The sequence below is a fragment of the Capra hircus genome, chromosome 17 (genome assembly GCF_001704415.2).
Source record: "Capra hircus breed San Clemente chromosome 17, ASM170441v1, whole genome shotgun sequence".
Lineage (NCBI taxonomy): Eukaryota > Metazoa > Chordata > Mammalia > Artiodactyla > Bovidae > Capra > Capra hircus.
In genome coordinates this window covers 7823223-7844517 of record NC_030824.1, presented here as the reverse complement: position 1 = coordinate 7844517, position 21295 = coordinate 7823223, and the positions used below count along the sequence as shown (strand labels likewise).

The 21295-nt window shown below is 44.4% G+C and overlaps 1 protein-coding gene across 4 annotated transcripts in view; it reads right to left on the bottom strand.

Annotated features, from left to right (window-relative positions):
- The window catches only part of ANKRD13A (ankyrin repeat domain 13A), a 34791-nt gene extending 15079 nt beyond the window's left edge, over window positions 1-19712 (bottom strand). The window contains exons 1-6 of one of the 4 annotated variants that reach the window (XM_013970720.2): window positions 19344-19712; window positions 7155-7287; window positions 5007-5131; window positions 2718-2763; window positions 1466-1609; window positions 1086-1275 (exon numbers count right to left, since the gene is read on the bottom strand). In XM_013970720.2, coding sequence (XP_013826174.1) covers window positions 1086-1275; window positions 1466-1609; window positions 2718-2763; window positions 5007-5131; window positions 7155-7287; window positions 19344-19439 — 734 coding nt within the window. In that variant the 5' untranslated portion in view covers window positions 19440-19712. Of the gene's footprint in view, window positions 1-1085; window positions 1276-1465; window positions 1610-2717; window positions 2764-5006; window positions 5132-5382; window positions 5579-6487; window positions 6633-7154; window positions 7288-19343 lie in introns of those variants that run through there. The other 3 variants (XM_018061119.1, XM_018061117.1, XM_018061118.1) reach the window with 3 other exon arrangements.

The following is a 21295-nucleotide window of genomic DNA, read 5'->3' as shown; positions in this document are numbered from 1 at the left end:
CCTTGCTGTCCCGGGAAGACAGCGCTGTCACCTGGTGAGACCGGTGCCCAGAGGCTGACGAAAGGGCACTGACCTTGCCTCTGGGGTGTCGCTCCCAAGGCAGCAGATACCTGACGTTTTCTCTTCTGCTACCAAACAAACACCTTAATTCCACAGCTTGGTCTAAATTAGGGGGAAGGGGCACTTAAGTCTTACGTCTGACTACACAGAAGACTCTTGGTTTTAGTAATAAATTTTCTACTGGAAAGAAAGATGAAAAGAAAAAGACACAACAGTTCATACACTCATTAAGAGAGAAGACAGCCTGAGTCCAGGAGAACGCTGTCTGTAGTCGGCTCAGATGAGGCGGCTTTGGTCTACAGGGAGCGGGATGTGGCATCCTAGGCAAACACTCAGGGCTCGTGTAGACTCCCTGGGTTCAGTGTGGTCTATGGGACAAACTCTTAGCCTAACTAATAGCTGTGACAGCCTGTGTCTCCCTCACAAAGCCCTCCCCGCCTCGGCACCGCCCCTGGGGAAGACACCCAGAGTCGGTGTTCTGATCTGGCTTAACCGCGGCAGAGACCTCCCCAGAGGTTGCTCCAGATAAAGTCTGGAATCAAACTGAAACCCTCCAGACTCTTGCTCGAAACCGTTAGGCCTCATGGGGAAGCAGAGGGTGGGCAAGGGGGAGAACCACATTGAACTGTATGCCAAGTGTGAATCTGACTAATAACCTCATTCGATACTGGATCGCTTCTGCCTCAGAAACTCAAACGCTCCATGGTCTGGGACAAGGGAGTTTTGTGGACTGCCAAACACAAAAATCAAATTCAAGTAAAATCTGTTAGAAAAGGGCCCATAACAGAATATGAAGATGTTTCTCCAAGACTTCACCAACATGTGATAAAAATGCCATATGGTGGAGGATGTCAGCTGTGGTTTCCATTTGGTTGGAGCAGAGATCAACTTTAAAGCCCACTAGTGAATTTCTTACACCATAAAAAAAAAATTCTAATCCACCCATAGTTTCCAATTAATATATACATGCTATAAAGATGGCAGTAATGGGATTAGGTATGAAAATGCATAACTTAAATCGCTACCTTTCAAAAGCAATGTTTTTAGTATCAAGGCTGGTGTTAATGACGGGGCTTGTGAGCCGCCTCTCAACCTCCCTGCTTTTAGGTTTCATCAGGTCCAGAGTGAGGCGTTCCATTTCCTGGGAAAGGTCAAAGTGTTCCGTGGTGACCACTTTGTCATCGTGGTTGACTTCCATCAACTCTGCCCAGTTGTCTGTTAATAGAAATAAGGGCATAACTAAGCACAGCGCAAGGAAGAGGCTAAACCAAAGAAGCTTCGTATATTGAACTGCATCATCTTTTTCACACACACACACACACACACACACACGAACACATTTCGATGGTGAAAAATCACCCTGAACTTAGCAACAGCAGTGACGACTACAAGGGAAACCACTCACCTTCTCCTTTAAAGATGAAACTCCGCCTCCCTCTTATCCAGCTCATGTTCTCAAAGCCCAGCAGCGTGATATCCACACGCAGTTTGGCACCGCTTTTCCAAATGCGACAGACGTCATTCGGGCATATTCGGGAAACCAGGGGCACTGGAGAAGAGATGTGTACTACTGAGAAAAGCCTGAGGGCCCAGCAGAACAGTCAGGCCCCGCAAATCAGGACCCTGACTTTACCGAAAGGACAGGAGAGGTGAGATGCCGACGGTCATACAGAACTGGGCCTGGCTCCTGTGCTTATGATACAAGAAGTCATTCTTAAGGAATGAAAGTGGACTTTCAGTTCTAGAGCTGTTTATAAAACTGCAGATCTATGCCTTGCCCAGAGAAAATGCTAAATCAATTTCTCAAGTGTGTTCTCAGTCCCAAATGAACCCCTCTTATTGACCACCATTAGGGCTAGTGTGTGTCCATCTGGCCTCAACCCACTATACTGTCATTCCCACGAGTCACGAGATCAGACGTCTAAAATATGCTGCTTTATCGAAACCTGGGGTCAGGGTTATTATCTTCATTAAAAAGAACTCAGATTTATAGAAGACTTTCAAGTTCTCTTCCTTCATATACTTTTCACTTCGTTTAAATGTTTCATGGCAAATATGACTTCGTGCCTGAAAGGGAAGTCTGGAAGTGAAAATTGCTGAGGCTCTGGGAGTTGGAAGCTGTCATTAACTGATCTACAAGACACAGAAGTAGAACATCTAGGAAAATTACTGTCAGTCAATTTGCCTTACATAAGATTTTGGAGCAATGCATCCATTTTGATAAAAAATGAGCTATTCCAATATCATCTCATCTTCTTCCTTAGAAAAACAAGTTTAAAAGAATCACATTGAACTACATAAGGAAACCAGTAACTGAATTATGATAAATCTACTTACTAAAGACTTTAGCCCCTTTAAAGTGACATTTTAAAAAATTGAATAATATGGATAAATGTCAGCCACAGGTAACAAAAGGAGGAGACAAAATTGTCTGTATATTCTATTGACATGCTTGGGAGAAAAAGTCTCATGTGTGTGGGATAAGATTGGAAGGAACACACCTACAACAGTAAGCACTTGTGCTTAAGTAGGACTGTGGGCGACTGTTACTCTCATCTATGTATTTCCTAGATTAAAAAAAATAAATATATAACTTCCATAAAAGAAAAATAAGCCTTTATTCAAGCTGAATAAATTTCAAGCTCACAGCCACTCACCCCAGCTGGTGAATTCCCATTTCATCTGCACGTAAAAATCCGGAGCCTGAAGGACAAAGGTTTAAAAGAAATCACTCCTGCTATCAGAAACTAACACAACATTGTAAATGTGACCATACTCCAATAAAAATTAATTTAAAAAATAAAACAAATTACCCTTGGTACCATTAGCTAAACACAAACACAGTAAGGGTTGATAGGGTTGTTCAAAAGGGAGAGGGAGAAAGAACAAAGACAATAAGAAGAAACATAAATTGCAAACCCATCAGACTAAATGCCTATTTTTATATTCAGGCTGTTATTTTATCTCACTATAAAATACGTCTAGACAGTTAGTAAAGTTAACTGCAGGCGACAAGGTTGGAGGGAGATAAAAGTCAAATCCGATTTAAGGGTTCAATTGGGTTCCTAGCAGTGAGGGTCACAGGCTGGTCCAAGCAAGGAGAAGGAGCGTGGACCCCACCGGTTCTACAGGGAGCTTGACTGCAAAAGGCTCTGTGTGCTGGGAAGGGTGGAGTGTTTATCAGACCACTCTGAAACCAGGAGGGTATGAGACATCACTGTCCCCAGGAAGTTGAGTTTTCCCTCTAGACTTTTGCCCCCCATTTTCTTCTTAAACTTCTAGAATTTGGCTTTTTGAGGTTTCACACCACCACAGAAAGCCTGCTTAGAATCATTTTCTGACCCACCATGAATTCCCATAGAAGATTCTGGGAGAGCTACTTAAGAAACCCAAAAAGACAAGAGCTAGAAATTCCAGATTCCAAAGATGGGTGAAGTCACTCCAAGGAACAATGGAAAAGAAACTCGGGCATGCCGTGAGGAGACGCCATGGAAAGACAGGCCGTTAGGCATGGCCTCCGGTGCCACAGAGCACCAGGTCATTTGTGGGTCTATAACCTTTAACACAGGGTATAATTCAGGGCAGCTCACTGCTATGGATCAACACAGGTGAAAAAAAAGTCTTTTACATGAAATTTTAAAATGGGGGGGTGACTCTAGGTAAAATAAGTCATTTTCTGCTTTGTCAAATGGACAGATGACGTTTCTAGTTCCTCCTACAGTGAGATAGACAAGAAAACAAATCTATGTGATCTTTGTGCACTCAAACACACATCTATTTTAAAATCAATGGATACAACAACTTATAGTTCACGGTCGGTTTCTGTGCAGTATGTGGAAAATCAATGTCTTAGGCAGGATTTAGCTTAAGTGTTAATATTTTTTTAAGAAGAATGCTCAGATTGTCTCACAGCAAAGTTATTCCTTTTCTCAACAGAGCTGTTAATTTTTCTCAAGAAGTGTGGGAAGCTGATTTATCTAGCAAGTATCTTTGGAAGTACTTGGGGGAGCTCACTTCTGTGCTTAAACTGAGAATAAATGACGTGAAAACTGAACTGCTGGCTGCCTCAGGAATACTGCACATGACTGACCAATAAGACAGCTATTACAAGTGACAAAGGCTATCTGAAGAATGGTAACCATCATCCCAAACAATCCAAGAGGGACTTCCCTGATGGCCTAATGACTAAGACTCCACATTCTCAATGTGGGAGGTTGGGGGTTTGATCCCAGGTCAGGGAACTAGATCCCACATGCCACAACTAAGAGCTTCCATGCTGCAACTGAAATACCTGCAGGCTAGGTTGAAGATCCCACGTGCTGCAACTAAGACCCGGAGAGGTCAAATAAATAAATATTAAAACAAGCAAAGAAAATAAACTTGGGAGCCTAGAAGTAAAATCTTTTAAGAAACTTCTCCAAATGTTACAGAGCCCATACCCTTTTACTCACAAGACAGATAAACTGCCCCAAAGCTAGCAACTCTAAGTTCAGACAATGGATTAGAAGTCACAGAATACTAATGGCTAGAAGTGACAGAGGTGTCAAGGAGAGTTGCACACAGACTTCTGAGCCTCAACAGGCCCTGAAAATCCCCAGACAGTAACGAAATTCATCATAATTTCCCCAAGATGACCTGAGCTCAGGACGCTACTGTTAGGAAAACAGGCAGCTAGACAAATTAATTGCCTGATGTCCATTTGTCTTTAGTTCTAACTTTCAAATAGCACTTAAAAGAGTCGGTCTAGTGACCTGGAAACATACTTTGTGAGAGACATGATACATTTAACAGATTGCAAAAGCAAGAAATCACGCTATTTGGTATTCAATACATTGTTTTCACAATCCTTAAAACTGTTTGGGAAGGCGCACAAGGATGTCAAACTGTCTGTGGCTGCTGTGTCAGCATTCAACTCCACTGATGGTGCTGTCCGTTTTTATGGCTACCTCGAGAATTTTCTGGAGCAGCTCCGGAACTCCCTCGAGGGCCATGGACGTGTTGTGGAAGTCTCGATGCTGAAGGACCGTGTACACCATCTCGGGGTCGCCGGTGCTCACAGCCTCGTGCAAAACTGGAAGGCAAAAAGATGTAATCTGATCACCCTGTATTCTCATACTTACTCACAAATTCCAAAGCCAGCTTGAAAAGTATCTCTCTGGATCGAAGGCCAACAATTTCTTTAAAGTGGGACAGAGGCTCCAGCCCCACCCAATCTTCATGACCACGACTACTTACTTTAACCCCTACCTGACTGAGCAGAGAACAGAGTACTCTCACCCTCTTGAGCAAACCTGCCATTATTCTCTTTCCCCGGTTTCTTACTACTGACTCTGAAATCCGACAGTGTCTTCAGAGCTGGCTTTCACTGTGTGATCACACAGCTGTGGAGATGGGCAGCCAGGTTGTGTGTATTCTTGATCAGTCAACCCCAAATTACTCGGGCCAGTAGTACGAGAGCTTGCAAACAAGTGTTGTTTCGTTGCTACGTTGTGTCTGACTCTTCACAATCCCATGGACTGCAGCACTCCAGGCTCCTCTGTCCTTCACTGTCTCCTGGAGTTTGCTCAAATTCATGTCCATTGAGTCAGTGATGCTATCAACTATCTCATCTTCTGCCACCCTCTTCTCCTTCTGCCCTCAATCTTTCCCAGCATCAGAGTTTTCCCAAATGAGTTGGCTTTTCGATCAGGTGGCCAAAGTATTGGAGCTTCAGCATCAGTCCTTCCAATGAACATTCAGGGTTGATTTCCTTTAGGACTGACTGGTTTGATCTCCTCAAAGTCCAAGGGAGTCTCAAGAGTCTCAAAACAAGTGAAGTGCCAGGATTTCACTGGAAAAGGATACTACTTTCAGCTATAATTTTTTTTTTTGGCCGGTGGCAGGGTGGGGTGCTGAGATATGACCTTTATTTAGCTTATCCACCACATTTTTTATTTTGGTATAGAAAAAATGTTTGTGCCAAACCAAATGTTTGTTACTATAATTTCTACATCACAATTAAAATCCAAACAGTTTTTCAAAAACAGTCAACTCAATCAAAACCCACTACTTCAGAATCAATAGCTTCTTTGAAGCCACAGTAACACTTAAACATGGTTAAGACTCGAATGCAGAAATTTGGCTTGTTGGAAGGCTAATTAACCTTCCCTACTTGCTCTAACAGAATTACACAAAAGGCAAAACTGTCTTATTCCCAGAGATACAGTCCACTGGAATCACCAACACTAGATAGCTGTCGGGGTATTTAGAGTCCTGAGATAATAAGGAATCCAGGCTTCCTTTAGACAGTCTTCTGTTATCCTCTCTTCCCAGAGATTTGTAGCTGTGGACTGACATCACCACTAGCAACTGTAGCCTTGATGAGAGAGTCCAATCCTTCATCTCCACGAATAGCAAGCTGCAAGTGATGAGGCGTAATACATTTTACCTTCAAGTCTTCTGATGCATTTCCTGCCAATTCAAGTACCTCTGCGGTGAGGTACTCCAGGATGGCTGTGCTACACACAGCGGCAGTCACATCCACACTCCATGGCTGGCGGGCCTAGATTTTAGGTATGGATGAATACGGTCCCCCAGGAACTGCAGACTGGCTCTCTGTGAATGAGAAAGTGCCTTTGTGTTGGCTTTTCCAGAGTCCTTCCCAGCCTTACCGTCAGCCGTTTCAAACAAGCAAGGCAGAGAAAGGACTAGTCAGACACCCAGCGAGAGCCTGCCACCTACTCCTTCGTCACATGGTGATTCAAACTGCCTATCATTTCTTTCTGACTGTCTATCAGGATGGCTTTGCTGGAGTTACCGCCACGCTCCTCAGGGGAAACCGGGGCTCGCACTCATGTCTGGTGCACTGAGAACTGCTTTCTGGATGAGGAGTCACCCCCTACCCTGGGCGCCTGGCCCAGGACACAATTGGGACCATTGTGCTGCAGACAAGCCAGCAGCCTCGAGGCTCTCAGCTCCTTCCCCGGCCCCAAGTCCCCAGAGAGACAGAGCTCCAGATAAAGATGACTCTGAGGACAATGAGGACTGAGGCTACCCTGTATTCAGAGAGAGAAAACAAAATGGAAGGCTTTATGTTATTTCGCAAGTACACTTGCCTGTCCAACCGTCACGATTTTCCTTTGTCACATCTGCTTTATGTCGGAGCAGGACTCTGGCAGATTCCAAATGTCCCAAAGAAACAGCAAGATGCAACAAGGTGCGACCTCGAGGATCCAGGGCCTCCACATTCTGTAAAGTAAACACTGGCATTTATGTAACTGGATATATATAACTGGACACAAAAATGTGGAAAGGAGTTTCAGAGGTTAATAATACGTATAGAAATTGAAAATAGTATTTGCACACTCAAGACAGCAGTACATGGGAAAAACAAATGCTTACAAGTGGGCACGAACTGAAATGTGACTCTGGGGGCTATAAATAAAGGTGACAGTTACTGAGTTCCTTTTTCTATAAAGTTAAGAGCCTCATAAACAAACACCAGCTACAGGCCTCCGATCATCAAACACAACCCCAAGCACTACAGCACTCAAATTAAGTCTAAATAAGGCTAAGGGCTTGCATGGAAACAGCCACCCCGTGGTGTGGAACGTGGTGGGGGATTTCTCCAGCACATCTCAGCACTCAAGTCCAGAACAGGAAGTGCAAGGACTTTAATCAAAACTGAAAGTACAGAAGATAATTTGGGTCAGAATAAAAGTACATTCTCTAGGTGGATTCCCACCAAAACACCACTCTCGTTATTGTGTGTTGAGCTCCAAGTGCCCCGACGTGGCAGCATCCGTGGGTCCCACGTACAATGAGCGTGATCCGCCAGGCACGTGTGTGGATGCAGATAAACATCCATTTGGCTTCTACTCTTCATTCCTATTCTGGTCCTCCCTCCAGCACCTGCACTGGGGTTCAGGGCTCCGTCTGAACAGGTCAGTGCTGCCTTCCAGAGAAAGCTCTGAATGTTCTTCCAAGGATACAAGAAACTTCCATGGGGCTGTTGGAAAATAAAAACCTTTAAGGGGACTCCCCTGGTGGTCCAGTGGTTGGGAATCTGCTTGCCAATGTATGGGACACGGGTTCGATCCCTAGTCCAGAAGATCCCACGTGCTGCGGGGCAACTAAGCCTGTGAGCCACAACTACTGAACCCACGGACCACAACTCTGAGCCCTTGCTCCCCAATAAGAGAAGCCACGGAAATAAGAAGCCTGCACATCTCAATGAAGAGTAGCCCCCACTACTAGAAAACAGAGCCTGTGCGCAGCAATGAAGACCCACCACAGCCCCAAATCACGAGACTGCTTGCTTAGAAAATGGGTTTGATGTTGATGTGTAAGGCTAGTTGTGGGGCAGCCCCCAGAGAGATCCAGGACAAGCCACTGTCGGCCACAGGAGAGGAAGGTAAGCAGGACCATGGGTAAACAGCCACCATCCAACAGCGACCCGACCTCCCTGTTTCGCTAACTGTATCACGGCCATTGTGAAGTGAAGACAGACTGGTATCGAAGAAAAACAGAAGTGGCTGAAGACATCTCGCTAAGTGAACATGTCTCCTCCTGGACCAACTCCAGGCCTCAGGGTTCTCTCAGGTGCTGAAATGCCATCACGTCACCTAGAACAGGGCCCACACCACCTCCTGGGATTTCCTGACTTTTCCAGTGGGATGGCCTGTTTATCTCACTAGAGAATTCCAAAGGGCAGGATCTGAATCTTATATTTCTTAGCTTCTGTCACCTTAGTCTCTAATTTGCATTAAATCATTATTTTTTCTTTTAAGTAATGTGACTTAAAACTATTAACTTAGCTGAAGTTTAGCAGGAAAGAAAGACTTAGCAAATTCATTCTTATCTTTCACGTCTGTTATAGATGATGCTTTCTTACTCAACAAGTTTTATCTACTACATGAAAGGTGCTAGGGGTAGCATGCTGCCAGACACAGGAGATGCTTAACAATATTTACCAGGCAAAAGGGGAAACTACTTACTTTAATTCACACCCTAGAACAAAGCCAATATCTAGGACTAAGAAGTAAGGTTCAAGTTTCTGGGCCACTAGATATGATGTATACAATCAAATTCAAATATATTAAGTTAACTTTTTTCTACTTTTGACCACAGGGCAGAGGTGGGGCAACTGTATGTCTGAGTCCCATAGCTGCACACTTTGCATAGATAATTATAACTGTGCAGGGCCTCCTCTGCCCCTCCTTCTCATCTGAAAGGAGATAAGGGAGGAAAAATGATATATTATAATGACAGTGTGATTTAAAACAATGGGTGAATAACGATTAGAGTGGAAACTGGTAAAATGTAAAATGTGCTATGATTAGTTGTGACCGACTCTTTGCTACCCCACAGACTGCAGCCCGCCAGGCTCCTCTGTCCATGGAATTCTCCAGGCAAGAATACTGGAGTGGGTTGCCATGCCCTTTAGGGGGGAAAAAAGATAGAAAATCAACAGAGAAATATCAACAAAACCAAAAGCTGGCTCTTGGAAAATATCAACAAAATTGACAAACTTTTGGCTAGACGGACCAAAAGAAAAAAGAGAGAGAAGATTCAAGGTACCAAAATCAATAATGATATAGGGGATATTACTATCAACTCTACAGAAATAAGAAGTATTATAAATGAATACTGTGAACAACTGTATGCCAACAAATGAGAACTTAGATGAAAGGCACATATTCCTAGGCAGCCACAAGCTAGCAAAACTCACTTAGGAAAAAAAACAGAAAATGTGAAACAGTTTATAACAAGTAAGAAGATTGACTCAGTAATTTTAAAACTTCCCAGGGGAAAAAAACCTCAGACCCAGAATGGCTTCACTGGTGAATTCTACCAAACTTTCAACATATAATTCCAATTCTTTACAAACCCAAAAACAGAAAAGAAAGAAAACCTCCCAACTCATTTTATAAGCCCAGTATTATGCTGATGACAAACAAATCACACAAGAAAGACAACCACAGACTAACATCGCTTATGACTATAGATACAAAAATCCTCAACAATATTTTAGCAAAATAAATTCAATAATATATGAAAAGGGTTATTATACACCATGACCAAGTGAGTTTATCCCACAAATGCAAGGGTGGCTTAACACCCAATAATCAATTAATGTAACACATCATATTGATAGAAAAAAATAAAAAACATATGACCATCTCAATAAATGCATGCTGTGGTCTGAATGTGAAGTGTCCACCCAAAATTCATATGTTGACATCCTAACCTCCAAAGATGATGGCATTAGGAAGTGGGGCCTTTGGGAAGTACTTAGATCATGAGAGTGGAGCCCTCATGAATGGAATAAGCGTCTTTAGAAAACAGGCTCCAGAGCTTATGAAGCCTCTCCGACCAAGTTAGGGCACTGTGAGGAGACACGTGCTGTGGACCAGGAGGAAAGCCCTCACCAGACACTACCCAAACACACGGCCCCATGATCGGGGACTGCCAGGCGCCAAGACTACATAGATTCCTATTGCTCATAAACTGCCCAATTCACGATCGTCTGTTACTGCAGCCCAAATGGACTGAGATGAGGCAGAAAAAGCATTTCACAAAATCCTACACCTCTTCATGATTAAAAAAAACCCCAAACATTCAACAAACCAGGAATGAAGGGCATTTCCCCAAACATCATCCATCTATGAAAAACTCACAGCTAACATCATACTTAACAGTGAAAGAATGGATGCTTTCCCCCAAGATAAGAAGTAAGACAGGGATGTTCTCTTCATCATATCTATTAAACATTGTACTAGAGGTTCTAACCAAGGCTCTAAGGCAAGAAAAAGAAAGAAAAGGCATCTAAAGAAAATGTAAAACTATTTCTACTCATAGACAACATGATCTCACATATAGGAAATTCTAGGAAATCCACTTAAAAATATTAGAACTAATGAGTTCAGCAAGTTGTAGGCTACAACAGCAATGTAGAAAAATCAATTGTATATTGATACATTTGTAACAACTCAAAAGTGAAATTAAAAAACTCCATTTATAATGACATTGAAAAGAATAAAACATTTATAAATAAGTAACAAAAGAAGTATAAACCTTATACTCTGAAAACTATAAAGCATTGTTGAAAGAAATAAAGATCTAAATAAATGGGAAAACATCCCACGTTCTTGGTTCAGAAGACTTAATATTCTAACATGTCAAAACTCCCTAAACGGAGCTATAGAGTCAATGCAATCTCCATCAAAATTCCAGCTTATTTCTTGCAGAAATGAACCAGGTGATACTAAAATTCTTAAAGAAATTCAGGGGACCCAGAATAGCCAAAATCATCTTGAAAAAAAAGAGTAAAATTTGAGAAATCACACTTCCCAATTTCAAAACTTAGTACACAAAGCTATAGCAATCAAGACTGCGATACTGGCAAAAGGGGAAACATATAAATCAGTGGAATACAATTTAGAGTCCAGAAATAAACTTATATACATTTATGGTCAATTGATTTTCAACAAGGGTGCCAAAATAATTCAATGGGGAAAGAATAATCTTTTCCACAAATGATGCTTGAACAACTAGATATCAACATGCAGAATAAGAATGAAGTATTGTAAACACTAAAGGCAAAAATTAGCTCAAAGTTGATCATAAACATGAATGTAAGATAGAAAACAACAAAACTCTTAGCGGAAAACATAGAATTATATTTGTGTGACCTTGTGTTAAGCAAAGTTTTCTAAGATACAACATCAAAAGCGTAAGAGACAAAAGAAAATATAGGTAAATTATACTCCATCTAAACTGAAAACTGTTGTACTTCAAACGGTATAAAGAAACTAAAAAGGCAACCCAAAGACAAGGAGAAAATGTTTGTAAGTCATATTCTTATTAAGGGGATTCATGGGGTCGCAAAGAGTCGGACACGACTGAGCGATTGAACTGAACTGAGTATTTAGAATATGGGAGCTTCCCAGGTGGCACTAGTGGTAAAGAACTCGTCTGCCAGTCAGGAGACACAAAAGACATGCGTTTAATCCCTGGGTCGGGAAGATCCCCTGAAGGAGGGCATGGCAACCTACTCCAGTATTCTTGCCTGGAGAATCCCATGAACAGTGGAGCCTGGCGGGCTAGAGTCCATGAGGTCACAAACAGTCGGACACAAGTGAGGCAACTTAGCATGTGCACATCTGGAATATATGAACTCTAGCCATGAATAAAAAGACACACGATCCAGTTTTAAAATGGGCAAGGGATTTAAAGCCACTTCTTCAAAGAAGATATGCCAATGGCCAACAGCACATGGAAGATGCTCAAATAACTAATTGTTGTGCTGTGCCGCGCTTACTTGCTCAGTCACGTCAGACTCTTTGCAACATGATCTGTAAGCCGCTCTGTCCATGGGGATTCTCCAGGTAAGAATACTGGAGTAGGTTGCCATCCCCTCCAAGGGATCTTTCCGACCCAGGAATCAAACCCAAGTCTCCCACATTGCAGGCGGATTCTTTACCATCTGAGTCACCAGGGAAGCCCAAGAATACTGGAGTGGGTAAACTCGATGGATATGAATCTGAGTGAACTCCGGGAGTTGGTGATGGACAGGGAGGCCTGGCATGCTGCGATTCATGGGGTCGCAAAGAGTCGGACACGACTGAGCGACTGAACTGAACTGAACTGAATCTATCCCTCCTCTAGGGGATTTTCCTGACCCAGGAATGGAAATGGGGTCTCCTGTATTGCAGGCAGATTCTTTACCAGCTGAGCTACCCGGGAAGCTTAGGGAAATGCAAATCTAAGCCACAATGAGATAATACTTCACATCCATTAGGATGGCTACAATCAAAAGGACAATAACAAGTGCTGACAAGGATGTGGAAAAACTAGAACCATTATACATTGCTGATGGGAATGTAAAATGGTGCACTCAAACTGAAAAAACATTTGGCAGTTCCTCAAAAAATTAAACACAGAATTACTATTAATATAAGACCCAGCAAGTCCTCTTATAGGTGTTTACCCAAGAAAAATAAAAACATACAGCCACACAAAAACCTGTACACAGATAAGCAGAGCAGCATTTTTCATAATAGCCCAGATGTCCATCAACTGGCTAAGGAATAAACAAAATATAGTGTACACACACACACACATGGGAATACTATTCAGCCATTAAAAGGAATGAAGTATTAACACCTCCCACGACACGGATGAACACTGAAAACATCATGTTAGGTTAAAGAAGCCACACACAAAAGGCCACGTATTGTATGATTCCATTTATAAGAAATGTCCAGAAGAAGCAAATCTATAGATGTGTCAAACTGCTTAACGTTGCCTGGGGCTGAGGGGTTGGGGGAAATAGGGAGTGACAGCTAGTGGGTGTGGGGTCTCTTTTGGGGGTGATGAAAATGTTCTGGAATGTGGCTGTGGTGACAAGTTGCACAACTCAGGGAATCCACTAAAACCAGTGAATAACACAGTTAATGGGTGAATTGCATAAGGGAACTGAATCTCAATAAAGATGCTTCAAAATCAACCTCTGTGTGTGTTTTATGTAACACATAAATCTAATCTACGATCTACATGCTCTTTTGACTAGTTGCCTAACTCCTCCTGAGCTTCAGTATGCGTGCTTGTAAAACGGGAATAAGAACAAAAAACAAAACCCACCTATCTTACAAAAGTCTTACAAGGGTAAACCTCATGGCAAGCTCTGAGAAGAGTCAGCTCTTAGGATTATACACCTACACTACATTGCTTCACATAAGCTGTCGCTTTCTCCCTAAAAGGGATTTATTGAAATCTCCTTACAGCTAATAGGGGAGCTGACGGTCCTAAACTAATGACATGAGTTGAGTTAGCAAGAGCTCAGAATTTCACTGGAATTCACTGTCAAAGCTGATCATTTAAGTTTTTCCTTTAAGTTTCTCCAATGATAAGCTGCACCAAATTAAAACTGCCCACCCTCTTAACGATCATAGTGCCCCCGCAAAGAAGAAAAGGCGTGAGATTTCTCCATGTCTCCTTATGTGCTAATTTTTAAGCCCACTGACTCTTCTCATCCAGGGATGAGAAGGCTATCTTTGGTAGCCTGCTGTTGTGCAGCTGAGTGCGGGCTTCAGTGTCTGACAGCAGGGTCCACTTCCAGGTCCCTCACTAGCCTCGTGGGACCCACTGTGAGTGGCGCACAGTCAGAACTTTGGAAACTATCACAGGCATCTCCTGGGGGGAAGACCTCGGGTAAGAGGCTGCTAACTGGCCCTCCCTTTGCTTGAGAGAGTCAACCACCCTCATTCCTGTGCGCGCTCAGACAGCCCTGGTCCTCTGTGGCCAGCCGGGACCTGAGCTGGTTCTCCCACCCCAAGTCTGGGGGAGGTATAGATGCGTGCCTGGTTTCGAAGATTCGACTGAGCCCGAGGGCTGAGGAGGAGCACCTGAGAGTAGGCTCCAGGCTCTTTCCCTTGGATCCAAGGCTCTGGCTCAGGGCGGGCCTCCAGCCAACAGGCACTGGCTGGAATGAGTGCCTGTGGCCTCACCCAGCCTTGCCCCAGGCTGCGATGAGAACCCCGGGTGGTTCCCAGTCAGACTCTGAGCACTGCCGCTGCCTAGAACGTCCTCTTTTGCCCAGATTTTGTGCTTTCAGTGCTGGCTCCCTAACCGAGGGCTGGCCCTGGAGTCAGGCCTCATCTGCCACCCTCTACCTCACTTGACCCCACAGGGCTGTCCCTCCTCTGCTAAGGTGCACAGACTGTCCTTTGCATCTGTCCCCTTAACTTTTCATTCATTCTCCCAGCATCAGCAGGAAGGCTGAAAGATGTTTAGCAGACCTCTCTGGCTAAGTGACAAATGACATAACCAGAACACAAATCATTTCAACTGCACCGACCAACTTCAAGGCCCCACTGAATATTAAAGACAGTAGAGCTGATGGGTTAAGAGGCACTTAATAAAGTGCCTCGGTTGAGTAAACGTTGAAAGCTTGGAACAATCTCATCTCTGGTGAAGTTATACAAGCAGTGAACTTCGGCTAAATGAACAAGACACGGTGGGACTGGGGCTGACTCACACACATTCAGAAACATGTGCTTATTCTTCTTCATCTGGATAAACTTGATTCTTTCTGTGCTGCTGTTCCTAGAACAAAATAAAAATTCTTACAGCTACCAGTGAGCCCGCTTCATGTCTCACTCGTGGGATGGAAAGAATGAAGAACCGACTGCAGAAAAGTACTGGCAGACAAAGCCTTAAGTGAAACAGCTGGCTCTACTGCTGGGGTGATGGGAATTTTTTGTTTTTAATTATGCAGCCAATACGGGTTCCCTGTAGAAAAACTGGAACATACATAAAAGGAGCTACATTCCCAGGATGATGATGATGACATTAACAGCAGCAGCTATGGTAAATGTACTGCTTCCAGGTAACCCTGGGCCCGCACCTTCTGATCTGTTCCCGTCCTCTTTCGCCAGAATCCTGAAATGGAGGCACTTTTACCAAAAGAAGGAAAGCGGGAGGGTTAAGAATACAGGATTCTTATTCTGTGAGAGTGACTTCCTCAGGGTTGACATCTCGGTTTGACGACTTGGTAAGCAGGTGACTGAACCTCTCCACTGTTTCCTCATCCGTAAAGTGGGAATCACACAAGCGCTAACCCCTGGGGACTGATGTGAGAATTAAATCCAAAACTGCACATAAAACATTTTAAGGGACTTCCCTGGCAGCCCAGTGGTTAAGACTCCATGCCTCCAATGCAGGGTGTGCAGGCAGGTTTGATCCCTGGTGGGGGAACTAAGATTCCACATGCAGTGCAGAGTGGCCAAAAAAAAAAAAAAATATATATATATATATATATATATGTATGTATGTATGTAAGTATATGCATTTTTTACCTACAGTATAACACAGGGAACTCTGCTCAATGTTAAGTGGCAGCTGGGATGGGAGACAAGTCTGGGGGGGAATGGACACATGTATATGTATGGCTGAGTCCCTTTACTGTCCACCTGAAACTATCACCAACATTGTTAATCAGCTATACTCCAATATAAAAGAAAAAGTTAAAACAACCCAAAAACAACAAAAACATTTCAGCACAGTGCCTGGCAAAATAGTAAGCGTTTAGTGTTAACGCTCCGCATTTTGACAGCTCATGAACTGATTTGTTAAGGGTAAATTAAGCACCCAAGCTTACAATTTAACCAGTATTAGTACTGGCCATTAACCTAACTGCCTCCAAGGCAGAGGAGTAGATAGCTATTTCATAATTAACAGAGGATCTCAGTAAATATGAAAGCAACAAAATATTCCCTGCCTTGCGTTCTAATGGTATCAATGACCAACTTTTTGATCCTGAAGCAGCTGCATAATTCACAGGACCCAGATAAAAATCAACATGCAAGGCCCCTTCTTCAAAAGAAAATAGTAAGACTTTCCAGATGATGACAACAGAGCATTGAACCAAGCATAAGCCACTTCTGAGGATAGGGCCCTGTGCAACTGTCGAGCCTGCACACCCGTGAAGCCAGCCCCATCTCCACCCCTTCAGCGGCCAGAGTTTCAGGATTGCAATTGGACTGCGAGGTCATGGCAGTCCAACTTCCACAGTCAAGACGTTTTTTCTGAATACACTTCAACTATCTCTCCCCCAGAGAAAACAGAATCTTGTGACATGATCTGCAGTTATAACAGATAAAAAAGTCAAAATCAAATAATTAGCAAAGATGCGTATTCTTTCTTGACCTCCTTGACACTCAAAGGCACTAAGGATCAATGTATCCCAGGACTACTTTGCTGCAAAATTAGAATTCGCTAATCACCTGTGTCCTTAATGTTTTTCAAGGTAAGAGGCACAGAGAACTTTCGATGAACATTTCTATCACAAGTTGCAGGAAAAAGAAATAATTCAATCATGCCACATTTTAGATTACAAACCAAGACTCTGTTCTTATGGACTGAGTTTTTCTATAAAGAAAGACAGTGCTTCGTTTTAACTCTCTTCCTCACCTCCCATGAACAGAAAGCCTGCTGTTTTCTGAAATTGGTACTGAACATGTGTGTGGTTCAATGACGATGTGGAACCACTCTATCAGATAGGATTTTAGTTTTGTGACTTTCCTTATACTTTATCTCAATATTTCACAAGAAGCTGTGAGGCTCCGATACTGAGGAAGTACAGAGGCAAAACACAGCAGGCCTAAAAACAAAGACTGTCTGGTCATTTTTAAAGTGTCTAAGGTGAGACTTAAAGCCGAGAACAAAACGATGGCGGGTTCCCTCTGAGCTATGTCTAGTAAGAGAAAGGGAATTGAATCATCAGGTATGCTGTGATGCCTAACTGTTGAATCATTTACTCTGGGGGCATGATCTAATTAGGAACAAGGACTCTTACGACAAAAGTTTATTCTGTGTGGACAGAGAATTTAAAAGGAAAAAAGGGCAACTTTTGACTTCCAGTGGGTGCTCAACAGGCTTAAGAGAAAGATGGCAGGGTACAAGAACACACTTAGGGCTTCCCTGGCGGCTCAGCGGTGAAGGATCCGCTTGCCAGCGCAGGAGACATGCGTCAGATCCCTAATCAGGGAATGTCCCACATGCCGCGAAGCAACTAAGCCTGGACTCCACAACTACTTAGCCTGTCTCTACAGCCCAGGAGCTGCAAATACTGAGCCCACCTGAGCCACAACTGCTGAAGCCCACTTGCCTAGAGCCAGTGGTCTGCAACAAGAGGAGCCACCACAATGAGTAGGCCCCACTCATCACAACTAGAAAAAAGCCCAGGCAGCAGTGAAGATCCAACACAGCCAAAAAGAAAAAACACACTTAGCAGTAACTGTTCATCAAGGAGGGGGTGGGGAGGGTGGGGAGGGTGGGGAGGGTGGGGGGTGGGGGGCGGGGATGCTGACCTTGCTCAATTTTTGCAAATCAGAAGAAAACCAATGCCCTCTTTCCTCTAGAATTTCTTGACAATTAGAGCATCAAATTTGAGCCATTCAAAAACTAGAATTTTAATACACTAGATAAAATGAAGTCAACCAGAACAATTACACAAGATAATTACAAGTCTCTATCCTAACTGCTTGGTGCTTCCCTGGTGGCTCAGACTTAAAGAATCTGCTTGCAATGCAGGAGATTCAGGTTCAATCCCTGGGTCGGGAAGATCCCCTGGAGAAAGGAATGGCCACCCACTCCAGTGTTCTTGCCTGGAGAATTCCATGGACAGGAGTCTGGCGGGCTACAGTCCATGAGGTCGCAAAGAACCGGACACTAATGAGCGACTAACACACACATACACATCCTAAGTGCTAAGTCTGTCGGTTTGTAACTTGAGGGTACCAATACCTCCCAGAATCACTGTGCTGCTTTGAAGACAGGGTTTCTCAAGCAAGATGTTACTGACATTTTGGGAAAGACAAATCTTAACTGGGGAGGGGGATGTCTTACACATGTGGAGCAGCCTCTGTGGCCTCTACCCATTAGATTCCAGTAACACCCACTCCCGGCGTGTAACAAACAAAAATGTCTCTATTAATTACCAGATGTGTGAGATGAGGGAGGAAATCACTTCCAACTGAGAACCACTGCTTATAAAGCTGGGAATAAATTAAAAAGGAATCAAAGCACTTTAGAACAGGAAGTGATTTTAAGGATGCTGGGCACCAGAGATTCTCAAACTTTGGTGTATATCAGCCTCCCTGGGGAGCTTTTCCTGGGCATCACCCCAGACCTATTGGTAACAGTCAAGTACAGAATTTGCCCACATGGGTATCAACACCCTCATTCCACAAAGAAGAGGACGTGGGCCAAGAGAGGGAAAATGCCTTGCCCAAGGTCACAGGGCAAGTCAGAACCTGGGCTCCAAACCCAACCAAGCCTTTCCTGACAAAAAGAATGGGTGGGGTGAGAGGTGTGTGTTGCTCACACATTTTGGAGAAAGGCAAGAATAATTGGTTAAGACGGTGCACGCTGGAGCCAGTTGGCCAGAGTTACAATCTCGATTTGGTGTTTATTAGGTAAGCGACCTTGCGTAAGAGACACAATCTCTGAGCGCCTCAGTTTCCTTCTCTGTAAAACGAAAGGATAGTACCTACCTCCTAGGGCTGCTGGAAAGATTAAGAGGGAGTGTATATAAAACCTTCGACACACGGCCTGGCACACATTAAATACTCAGTACACATCCTGCTGTTATTATTATTGTCCCTCGATTGCTGAGCGGAAGGGGACGGCAGTGCCCCGTCCCTTTCCCCAGAGGGCTGGAGATGGGCTCTGGGAGGCGTTACGATCCCCGACTCCCCGGCTCCTCTCGCCGGGGTAAGACCCTCGCCTCGCCCCCTCACCTGGTCCCGCAGCTCCTTCTCCAGCTGCCGGTAGTCGTTGTTCCAGACCAGGAGGTGCAAGGGGAAGTCGCCGCTAGCGTCGCGGGGCGAGGACATGGCGAGGGAGGCCACAGCCGGGCCCTCACCGCCCGCTTGCCAAGCCTCAGCCCCCGGTGGGGGTCTCCGGCGCCCGCCCGCCGGGCGGCCGGCGAGCGAAGAGAAGCAGGCGAGTGAGCGAGGGGGCGCGGCACGCGACCCGCCGGCCTAGCGGGACGGGTGCAGGGCACGCGCGGGAGGTCGGGGGTCGCGGGCCGGGTCGGGGACCGGGGTCGGCCGCGCCCACCCCGCGCCCCGCGGCGCTCCCGCCCGCGCTGACAGCTCGCGAACCGACTTCTGCGGGCCGAACTGCCCCAAACAGGGAAGTGCGGGGAGCGGACCACCGCGCGCCGCGGCGCGGGGGGGAGGCGAGGCAAGCCACACGGGCCGGGGTCCGCCCAACCTCACCCACCTCCAATCCCATACCGGGAATTAGAGCATCATACCGAAAACAGAAATAAAACTCTCCTGCCTAGCCTAGGATCTCGACCTGAAAAACTCGATCTAGCCTTTATCATCCCCTTTACTCCTGCCGCAGGTCCCTCATATGGTTCGGTCCACAACTGGGCCTCTTCCATCGGCTCTGCGGTCGGGGGGCGGGGTGACAACAGGCTCCTGGACCAAACCATTCTAGTTCCTGACTCTCTTGCAGCCTTTTTGGACCTGGGCAGATGCTGCCACGATTGGTCAGGAGCCATTTTGGAAGTGGGCAACACCAACCAATTTTCAAGTAGGCATCACAAACTCTTGGAGAAGTGGCGTTAAATAGTTGCCCCATGAGAGGATGGTGCTAGCTCAGAGCTTCTCAACTTCAGCACATTTTGAACCACAGAAATTTATTTGTTTTTGCTGTTCTGGTAACTCTAATTCTTTTATTTTTTACTTTGGATTTATTTTTAGTTTTTATACAGTTTTAAAAAGTTGCTTTCCATTTACAGTTTTTACCAAATATTGGTTATATTCCTGGTATTGTACAGTACATCCTTGAGTCTATGTTACACCCAGTGGTTTGTGCCTCCCACTCCCCAACACTCCTATTACCCCTCTCTCCACTGGTAAGGACTAGTTTGTTCTCTGTGAATCTGCTTCATTTTTGTTATGTCTACAACTTTGTCATTTTTAGATTCCACATGTAAGTGATATCGTACTGTATTTGTCTTCCTCTATCTTATTTCACTTAGTATAACGCCCTCAAAGTCCATCCTTGTTGCTGCAAATGGCGAATTTTCATTCTTTTTTTATGACTGAATAGAATACCATTGTAGAATGCTACATACTGAGGGGACGTACTGCTATATAATAAAGACTGTATAAGACAAACCCACAGCTAACGTCATACTGAAGGGTGAAAAGCTGAGAGCATTTCCTCTAAGGTCAGAGGCAAGGATGCCCACTTGCATCACTTTTATTCAACATAGTTTTGGAAGTCCTAGGCACAACAATCAGAAGAAAGAAATAAAAGGAATCCAAATTGGAAAGGAAGATAGGAACCACATAATACTTCACGTGGGGATGTCGGGCAGAATCCCCGCCGTTTCTACCCACTAGATGTCAGTAACACTCCCGCCAAAATGTCTCCAAATGTCCCCTGGAGGAGAAAAATTCATACTCCTACCCCCCCACTTTGAGAAGCACTCTTCTGCCTCAACTCCAGACTGGGTTATGATTCAAAGTTACCTAAGTTGCTGGTTTATTCCACATACGAGTGTCCTTTATTTTTGAATTTGGGGTTATGGCCGAAAGGACTAATAGATAATACTTACACTTGACCACAGTCAGCCAAACTTAAGTTCATTCTTTGGGTTTCAACCTAAGACAGTATAGTTCCTTGATTCAATGAAGAACCAAGTCAACTCACGGCTGCTCGCCAGCCTGAG